Source organism: Macaca thibetana, chromosome 1 (genome assembly GCF_024542745.1).
Source record: "Macaca thibetana thibetana isolate TM-01 chromosome 1, ASM2454274v1, whole genome shotgun sequence".
Classification (NCBI taxonomy): Eukaryota; Metazoa; Chordata; class Mammalia; order Primates; family Cercopithecidae; genus Macaca; species Macaca thibetana.
Window position 1 is genome coordinate 25,367,837 of NC_065578.1, and position 9,432 is coordinate 25,377,268.

A 9,432-nucleotide genomic window follows, 5' to 3' on the forward strand; every position below is an offset into this window, starting at 1 on the left:
GGAAATTCTCAAACCCCACTGCTCCAGGTGGACTTACTCTGGCCTGAACAGACTCTTCAGTTCCATGCATCTTTGCTCATTACTCCCACTGCTGGAATATTCTCCCTGCCCCCCATACACCTCACCTCTGTTTGAATCCTCCTCATTGGTTAAAGGGCCAGCTCAAATTCTGTCCATGAAGGTCACTGCTCCGTGATGTTCATCAGCCACACTTGCTTTCTCCTCTGAACTTGCATGAACCTTACCACATCCTATTTTGTATTATGGCACTCTGTGTGCATGGCTGTATAATCAGCCTGTAAGCACCTGGATTGCTGGGATTGTGTCCTGCACATCTCCATATCCTCAAAAAAAATCCTGTATGTAGCACCCAGGGAGCCTCCTGACCAAGGCCTGCAAGAAGCCCTTCCAGCAAGATGGAGAGCTCTAGCGGCAGCTGTTCAAGCCCGAAGTCTTCATAGCTCCACATGTAATTCATTATAATAGCAGAAGAGAAGTACCCTTGAATGCCTGGAATTATTCAGGAGCCAGGGGGGATAGTCCAGAATTCTCATTTGTCATCCTTATCCATGCAGTAAACCTTTATTGCTGAGAGACAGCAAATCAGTTCCCTGCTCCATGTCTGTCTCCAGCAGAAAGTACCTCCCTCACAGCTCCATTGTGAGGGTCAAGTGAGGCAACAGATGAAGTGGTTGTGCACATGTAAGATATTCTTTGTGAAGACAGAGCAATCAAGGTGCTTACAGGCTGATTAGGACAAAAACATGTATACAAGTTTACCGTAATACAAGGTAGAATGTGGGAAGGGTCATCAGGGTATAGGATACCGTAGGAAAATAGAGTTTCTCACACATGGAATATATTTGGCAGGAGGAGCTCCGGTGCAAAGGCTTTGCAGGTCAGTTAGACTGGCAGGAACAGAGAAGATCAGTGAGGCACAGGAAAGCCTTGGTTCTGCTCCAAAGGGATTTTCCACTCTCTTGTATCAGGAGCATCCTCACTGCTCTCCTGGGATCACGTGGTCAGTCAGTTGAGTGTTTCACATGTACAGGGCACCCCAAGTGCTAGAGAGGAAGAAGCCCAGTCTCTGCCCTCTAGTACTTGGGATGATAACTACTGCCAGGGATTATGATCATCACCTGGTGTCAGAGCTGGTTCCAAGAGGCCTGGAGGCTCTCAAACCTTCAAGGGCTTATTTTCTAAGAGAAAGAGTAGACTATGAACACTAACACTTATTCTACTATGCAGAATGCAATAAGTGGCTTAAGAGAGTTGAACCTACTTCTCAGAATGTTCATAGGAGGGTCATTTGCTGGAAGGATCAGGCTGGTCTTCATACAGAAGGCAAGTGTGGAGCTCTGAAAAATAGCCTAGGGAGTTGGGAGGATGGTGCCCTCAGAGGAAAACCTGGGGAGATCAAAGAAAGTGACCCAATGGACATGTCCCCAACAAGAATAGGACCTTTCTTGCAGCAGAGAATAGGCAATAACAACTTGTAAAAATGCTGTTTCTGTCTAAGAGCCTGCTAATATCCTAGAGAGGATTTTGCATATATTATCTCTAATCCTTAAAACCACTCTTCAAGGTAGGCACAACCCCCACTTTACAGATGAAGAAATGAGGTTAGGACAGGATTTGCCCAAAGCCACAAAGCCAGTTGATGGGGAAATCAGAAGTCAGACCCACATTTGCTTGGTTCCCTTCCAAGTGCATGAGAAAAACTTCAAGAGGTACAGATGCTTCCACACAAAACAAACCAAGATGGACCCAGAACTACCACTGCCCTGCCTGTACAACATGAGCACCACCCACTGCATACCTACTCCCAAGCCTTTTCAAATCTGGTACCTACTTTCCACTGTTCCACTTCACTTGGCCCACCCTGTGCCCCACCCCCTACCTCCTCCATCCCAGTTTCACCCACTCCTAAAAATGATCTCCCCACCCCAATCCCCACTTTTCTCTAGCAGAAGGCCCGAGACATGTATGCAGAGGAGCGGAAGAGGCAGCAGCTGGAGAGGGACCAGGCTACAGTGACAGAGCAGCTGCTGCGAGAGGGGCTCCAAGCCAGTGGGGACGCCCAGCTCCGAAGGACACGCTTGCACAAGCTCTCGGCCAGACGGGAAGAGCGAGTCCAAGGCTTCCTGCAGGCCTTGGAACTCAAGCGAGCTGACTGGCTGGCCCGTCTGGGCACTGCATCAGCCTGAGTGGGGCTGGTCACCTGCCACTTTGCCCTGCCCTCTGCCTCCAGGGCCCCACTCCCCTTCCTTTTCTTGGTGAAAGGCATCTCCTTTCCTGATAATGAATTGTGTTCCCTTTGCTTGGCTGGGGAGCGCCCCCCCCAGGCCAGGTCTGCTGGCCATAGATACCTTTGGGATGCCTGGGACAGGCTCCTGGGGAGGATTGAGGGTGAAAGTCTCCCACGAGTACACTAAACCCAGGTCTGGTCACCAATAGGGTTTGGAGACAAAGGGCCCCAACTTATCAGCTGCCTGTCTCTTAGATGCACTTTGTTTTTCCACCAGCACATCCTTCAACACAGAATTTCAGGGAAGAGTTCTCCCCAAAACCCTAGCTCTTTACCCATCCATTTTAGCCTTCCACCCAGCTTCCACAAAAGATTTGGCTCTACCTTGGATCTGCTAGTAAATAACTAATAGGCAGCCAGTTATTTGGGTAAGGAAAAAAAGGGGCGGGAGAGACAGAAAATTTGCCCATCTGCTGCTCCTCCCCCTTGGCTCTCCACCTGGGATTTGCTATTGAATCTCTACCCCTCTCCCACCACGCAGTACTGATTGCTCACTGAAAGACTCAGCACCCCCAATGGTGTGCGGAAGCCAGGCGGGCGATTACAATCCAATTACCTATTGTCGACTCAGCCCACACAAGCTTTTCTCCTCCTCTTGCAGGGCATGGGGCCAGGCTCCACTCCCAAGTGAGACTGGCCCCTTCCATGGTATAGGGTAAGAGAAGGGCCTGTAGGCCCTGGTGAATCGAATCCAGCACAGGCCTTCTCCCCTGTAAGACAACAGGACTGAGCAGAACCAAACACTTCTCTCAACTGACTCTGCTCCCTGCCCTCACCATCTCAAACTCTGATTCCCACTCCACTCTTCGAGGTTTCTCTCAGCTTTTTGATCTGGCTCCCGATTTATTCTTGGCATGGCAAAGCTTGTTCTAGGTCCTCTGCTTGTGAGGGTCAAAGCTGTGTCCTTTTCCTTACCTCCCTCTGCCAGGACTTGCTGCAGAGCTGCTGAGAGGATTAGTGCCTTTGAAGAGCTGTCTGCCTGAGCAACTCCATTTCAGGTGCCCCACACCGGCAAGTACCAGCCAGTAACACCAACCAAATGCTACTCTCTTTAGTAAAGTCCATTTTACTTTTACTTTTTGAGACAGAGCCTCACCCTATCCGGGCTGGTCTCGAACTCATGACCTCAGGTGATCCGCTGGCCTCACCCTCCCAAAGTGCTGGAATTACAGGCATGAGCCACTGTGCCAGACTTCCCATTTTACTTTCTGCAAGCTGTTTCCCTAGCAGCTCCCTCTAGGGGAGAGGTGAGATCTTGCAAGCAGTAGCAAGAGCACACAGGAAACCCCTAACTTTCCTATACCCCAACCCTCTCTTCCCCTTTCTGTCCCCGAATACCTGGCGGCAAGAGACCTCTTGGCTATTGTCCTTGCTCCCAGAATCAAGCATAAATGCCAGACAAGGCGATTGAGAAGCCAATCAATGCACCCTTTGGCAAGCCCCCATCCACACCTGGCACTCCCCTCTACCAATCCCTGGCACAGGGTTCCTGGAGAGCAGGTGCTGTACATTTTCCAGCTTTACAATGGGGCTGTTGACAGCCATAATTAGGAAGGCATGAATTATGCGGCTGTAGTGCAGAGCCCTACAATTAAGGCGGGAATGAGGGGCTGGAGGCAGCAAATGGAATCTGCCCTATGAGTGTGGCTGTTGAATCCTGTCTCCTGGGTCTGACTTTCCATAATATGATTGGGGTACAGTAGAGGTGATTAATGGGGCTGGCATCGCTCTTTGGCCTGAGGTTCTCTATTCTGGGAAAGGTACACAGGGTGGAGTAGGGAGAAGCCGCCCCAGGAGGCGGTGTAGGGGTGGAAAGAAGAGGCAGAGAGGTCGTCGTCGTCGCCCAGCAGCAAGGGCTGCAAAACAGTTGAACTCCTGGTTGCTTTGGACATGTATGATTTGTACAAGCCAGGTTCAACCGTTGCCTCAAGAAATCAGATGGGACCAATTTAGTGTCCTTCCACCTGTAAGCGAAGCCCCCATTTGAGGACATATATCGTATTGTGTTCTGGGTTTCAAATAGAATTTTTAAAGATTCTTAGATGTAAAACTTGTTTGCTAACTGCAACGGAAGAACACCTTGTTTTGCTGCTGCAATTGCCTACCCTCCCTCAGGTGCACTTGGCTAGCTCCAAGACCCTGGCTTTGGACTAGGAGGCACTGGAAGAGCCCTTTTGCCATGACACCACCTGTTCCTCTACTTGTTTCCTAATTCCCAGGCGCTTTCCTCCACCCTCCTTTTCCTCGCGCAAGTGAAAGGCAGCCAGCTTGACAGTGTGGAAGGAGGGATTTCGCCAGCTGCGGCTGCAGTGCCCAGGCTTGGTGGCCGCGTCGGGTGGGGGCAGCTGGGCTAGATGTCTCCGAGGGGGGTAGAGTTGTAGGGGGAGGGGAGTGCTGGTAGACCTCGGCGGCCGCTCTCCACCATACTGTGACAGGGTCTGGAGGTTTGGGAATATAGGGACCTTAAGGGAGCCACCCGACAGGCGTTGGGGGTGGGGGCTTCGATAGTATTTGGGGAGGCGGCTGCGCAACGGGTGCTGAAAGGACAGCTCCTACCTGCCCCACGGCACCCAAAAGGCACCTCTGCATGGAAAGTCTCCCCCTGAAACCCCTAGCCCACCTCGAGTGGGACCGTCTTTCAGGTGAGGTGCACGAAAGGCTTTCCCGAAGTGGCAGCTCGGAAGGATGCACGTCCGGCTGCGCCAAGCTGGCTTCCCCGCCTTTTTCCCACTTCGGCGTCAGCCTGGACCCTGGGAACTGCAGCCTGTGCCTCCAGCCGCGCGCTTCCTTCTGCCTCCAGTGGAGCAGGGCAGTGCAGCCAGGCCTCGCAAACCCCTCTTCTGGGGCCCCCAGCGGGAGCAGGAAGGAAAGCCGCTGAGATGCGCCCTGAGTGTCGCATGGCTTGGAGAAGTGGGTTGCTGGGTTGCATAAGGTGGAAGGAACTTGCTAGTTTGCAAAAGACAGCTCTTGGCGGGAGCCGGAACCCCGAGCCTGCCGACTCGCGCACCCCTCCTCATTTACTGCCTTAGACGCGCGCCTCCCCGACTGCGCCCCCACCCCCTCGGCGCGCCGCCGTCTCGCGCGCACTACCCCCCCCCACACCCCCCTCCTCACTCCCTCCAGAGGAGGTGAGTTTAAACCCCGCCCACGTGACCCCAGCTGGGCCAATGAACGGCGGCGGGAGGTGAAATCCGGTTCTAACCGGTCCGGGGCTCCCAGCGCTATAAAAACTTTATAAACCCCCCGGAGCCCGAGCAGTGTGAAGAAGAAGAGGCGAGAACGACCCCCGGACCGACCAAAGCCCGCGCGCGCTGCATCCCGCGTCCAGCACCTACGTCCCGCCGCCGTCGCCACCATGCCCAAGAGAAAGGTACGTGGCGCGAGGGCCGCAGGCGCTGGGCCGCCACTGCCGCCGCCGCCGCCGCCTCCCTGGTGCAGGGCGCGAGAATCGGCGCCGGGCAGGAGCTAGCGCGGCCTCCCCGCGCGGGGGCTCGAGGCGGTTTCGGGCGTCTCGGGGCTAACCCTGAGTAGCTTGGCTGCCCGCGGGCGCCAGAGGCCATATTGGAGGAGCGGCGGCCGCGGCGGGAGGAGCCATGTTGGCGGCTGTTTATCCCGCTCTCCTCGGGCTCGCCGCCCCCGCCTCGTGCCCCCTCCCCCATCGCCAGGGCCCCTTCCCTCCCCTCCCTGCGGGCGGGCAATTCAAACCCGAAAGGGCGGGAAGGCGGCGCTCGGGGTTGGCGGGCGGGGGAACGCGCTGCCGCCAAAAAACCGCCGCCGTGAGGGGGCGGGGCTTGTGTGGTATGGCCCCGCCCCCTCGCCCACGTTCCCCGCGCACGAGACGCGCGCTGCCGCCGCCCACGAGTTCCCCGGGCTGCGCGCGCCTCCCTCTCCCGCCCTCGACGGCTGCCATGGCAACGGCGCTGGGCTCCGCCTCCGGAGGGGGTTTGTTTGCGCCATCTGCAGCTGTTGCTCCTGCCTGGCGCGGTGGTGCGGGCTCGGCTGCCCTCCCCGGCTGCGCTCCGGCTTCAGCCCTGGCTTCTCGGGGTCGGCGAGCTGGGGCTCCTGCGCGCGCTTCGTTCTTATACGAACGTCGGGCTCACTCATTTGTTTATGTCCTAAAAAAGTTGTGTGGACGACTGCTTTAATTTTCTTTGTTAGCACTCTAAAGTTTAGGAAAGAACTAAGAACCACGTCAGAAGCTGCAGTGTTTTGTTCTTGTTTCTTATAGGCTGAAGGGGATGCTAAAGGAGATAAAGCCAAGGTGAAGGACGAAGTAAGTCATTCTCTCTTCAAGGGTCAAAGCCTTGGACTAGCAGAGGCCACTGGACTCGGTGATTAACCTGTGTCCTGAATTTACACTCCTATAATCTAGAGCCAGTTGATACCAAACTTTTCAAAGCGACTTACCTGTTCTAATTTTCTCGTTGTCTTTAATAGCCACAGAGAAGATCCGCGAGGTTGTCTGCTGTAAGTGTATGCTTTTGAATTTTCTTTTTTGTCCCTGAACCAAAAAACATCAAAAAACAATTCCCTTTGCTTCCCATGAGTTATGGTTAGTGCCTGGTTTTGAATGATTGCCTCTACTTCGGACTCTTGCCCCTTTGGGTTTTGCTGGTTCTGAAATTTTGATGCCTGTAGCCAAAGTGGGACATTTGAGTGGGCTTCTGGAGATGCCAACATTCTAGAAGAAAGCCAGCCACAAAAACTTTGAGGAGGAGAAACTTCTCTGCCTTTGGTACTTTTGGTTGGTTGGTTGGTTGGTCGGTCGTGGGTGGTTTTCTTCAGTCCATTGTACTGATGTTCAATTTTTCCTCTCTTCCTGCCAAAAAAAAGAAACCTGCTCCTCCAAAGCCAGAGCCCAAGCCTAAAAAGGCCCCTGCAAAGGTAAGTGCTAACATTGGAACTGATCATTTTCACAGAATGAGGACTGTCCTTAGTGCCTTAACTTAATTAGCATAATGGTGCCTCCATTAATGGAGGTTATAAACTGGATAGTTTGCCTCATCCCTGTCATTCATACCGTTGGTTTCATGATCAAGAGTTGTTTCGTTAGTTTGTAGGAAAATATGTATTTAAATATTAAATACCCTAGGGTTTAAACTGATTTATTTTTCTGTTACTTAGATAGGAAATTTTAAGTAGTAAAGATTATAGCAAATTACATATAATTTAGCCTAGTTGGCCGGGCGCGGTGGCTCAAGCCTGTAATTTTGGGAGGCCGAGATATCACGAAAGATCGAGACCATAGAAACAAAAGAAATACAAAAAATAGCCGGGCGAGGTGGCGGGCGCCTGTAGTCCCAGCTAAACCCCGTCTCTACTATTTAGCCTAGTTTTGATCAGTTGTTCTTGTCAACTGATCAAGGGTTTGTGTTTTATCTTCAGTAAACAATCCTACCTTGTGCAGAACTTTGCAGACCATACCTTGGGAATATGAAATGGGGAGAAATAGTTCTATTTTTTCCCCTTTTTCAGAAGGGAGAGAAGGTACCCAAAGGGAAAAAGGGAAAAGCTGATGCTGGCAAGGAGGGGAATAACCCTGCAGAAAACGGAGATGCCAAAACAGACCAGGTATAACTGCTGTTTCACCCTTTGTTAGATTTGCTCATTCGGTTAGTTGCTGATCTCAAAAACTTAATTGCCTTTTTTTAATATCACTCCAAATGTACCATTTGGTCCAGAATCTGCTTGTGGCTTTCCTGTTAACTTTTAAGTCCTAGATTCTTGAAATCTCTACTGTCAGCTGAAGGGCATTGTGTTTTATACTACATAAAGTTTTCAAGCTAGAAGTAACTTCAGGTCTCTAATTCTGGTGTTCCTCCTACCTCAGTTTTACAATAAGGCCCAGAGGAGAGGTGACTTAGCATAGTTACCTAGTAAGTCATTCTCAGAAGAAATACTGAGTCTCAGAACCTGAAACCTGAACTTTGGCCTGGGAGCAAAATGATGCTGTAGGTGGAATGTGAACAAAGATAGTTTTGAAATCTACACATTCATTAATTTGTCTGTTTTCTTTTAGGCACAGAAAGCTGAAGGTGCTGGAGATGCCAAGTGAAGTGTGTGCATTTTTGATAACTGTGTACTTCTGGTGACTGTACAGTTTGAAATACTATTTTTTATCAAGTTTTATAAAAATGCAGAATTTTGTTTTACTTTTTTTTTTTTTAAAGCTATGTTGTTAGCATACAGAACACTTCATTGTTGTTTTTGGGGGAAGGGGCATATGTCACTAATAGAATGTCTCCAAAGCTGGATTAATGTGGGGAAAACACCTTTCCCTTCTAGTTTTGAGAGACTTCCTCTTGGTTCCCAGGAGGAGGGAGTCCCTGACTTTGACACACATGGACACCTTGGCACAAAAGCCTTGTGGTATGGAAAAACAAATTTGTTTTTATGTCCTCTTCTCCCTTTCCATCTTTCAGCATAGACTTAACTCCCTTAAGCCCAGACATCTGTTGGGACCTGACCCGTAGTCATTGGTTACCAGTGTGTCAGGCAATCTGGACTTTCCAGTGATGCCACTGAGATGGCACCTGTCAAAACAGCATTGGTTCCATTTCTAGATTGTGGATCTTCAGATAAATTCTGCCATTTTCATTTCACTTCCTGAAAGTCAGGGTCGGCTTGTGAAAAGTTGTTAAACAACATGCTAAATGTGAAATGTCAACCCTCACTCTAAACTTTCCCTGTTCAGAGCATCAGATGAAGACTTCATTGGGTTTTATAGTGGCTTTCTGATTTTTGGTAGTCCATTGAAGAAGGGAGTTTGAAAGTTGTTGTATACTGTTAACGATTGTCTGCCCATGTCCTGCCTGAAATACCATGATTGTTTATGGAAAGTATCTTTAATAAAGCTGGATACAGTTTGGCTTGGAATGCTGCCTCTGATCTTTTCCCACAAGTGGGGTAACCTGGTTTATCCAAGTCTCTTGGAACAGGGTGCATTCTGCTTTGAGGTATTCTGTGTACAGTCTAATGATGATCTTTCACTGATTAATAGTCAGTTTCCAAAACACACAGTGCTAGGTGGAGTTAGGAAGGATTCCAGGAGTAGATTTAGCTAGTGGTGAAAGGCTGGGAGTATGGAGTGATTTCTGTACTTGGTTATGCAGCATTCCCTGCAG

General features: G+C 50.7%; 2 protein-coding genes across 5 annotated transcripts in view; both read left to right on the forward strand.

Annotated features, from left to right (window-relative positions):
• The window catches only part of DHDDS (dehydrodolichyl diphosphate synthase subunit), a 45,014-nt gene extending 40,669 nt beyond the window's left edge, over positions 1-4,345 (forward strand). For 2 of the 4 annotated variants that reach the window (XM_050792240.1, XM_050792232.1), the window contains exon 9: positions 1,968-4,345. In XM_050792240.1, the coding sequence (XP_050648197.1) occupies positions 1,968-2,207 (240 nt within the window). In that variant the 3' untranslated portion in view covers positions 2,208-4,345. The remainder of the gene's footprint in view (positions 1-1,967) is intronic. The other 2 variants (XM_050792245.1, XM_050792244.1) reach the window with 1 other exon arrangement.
• A 1,120-nt stretch (positions 4,346-5,465) lies between these two features.
• Positions 5,466-9,184, forward strand: HMGN2 (high mobility group nucleosomal binding domain 2). Its single transcript, XM_050793685.1, has 6 exons — positions 5,466-5,678; positions 6,537-6,581; positions 6,746-6,775; positions 7,142-7,192; positions 7,784-7,879; positions 8,328-9,184. The coding sequence occupies exons 1-6, from the start codon at positions 5,664-5,666 to the stop codon at positions 8,361-8,363; spliced, it is 273 nt and encodes a 90-aa protein (XP_050649642.1). The 5' UTR covers positions 5,466-5,663; the 3' UTR covers positions 8,364-9,184.
• Positions 9,185-9,432: the final 248 nt, after the last annotated feature.

What these genes read in the sequence shown, in the direction of transcription:
- HMGN2 (XM_050793685.1), top strand. An exon ending in AAGCCAAGGTGAAGGACGAA is followed by an intron (nt 6,582 to 6,745) that starts GTAAGTCATTCT and finishes TGTCTTTAATAG; the next exon opens with CCACAGAGAAGATCCGCGAG. An exon ending in CTAAAAAGGCCCCTGCAAAG is followed by an intron (nt 7,193 to 7,783) that starts GTAAGTGCTAAC and finishes CCCCTTTTTCAG; the next exon opens with AAGGGAGAGAAGGTACCCAA.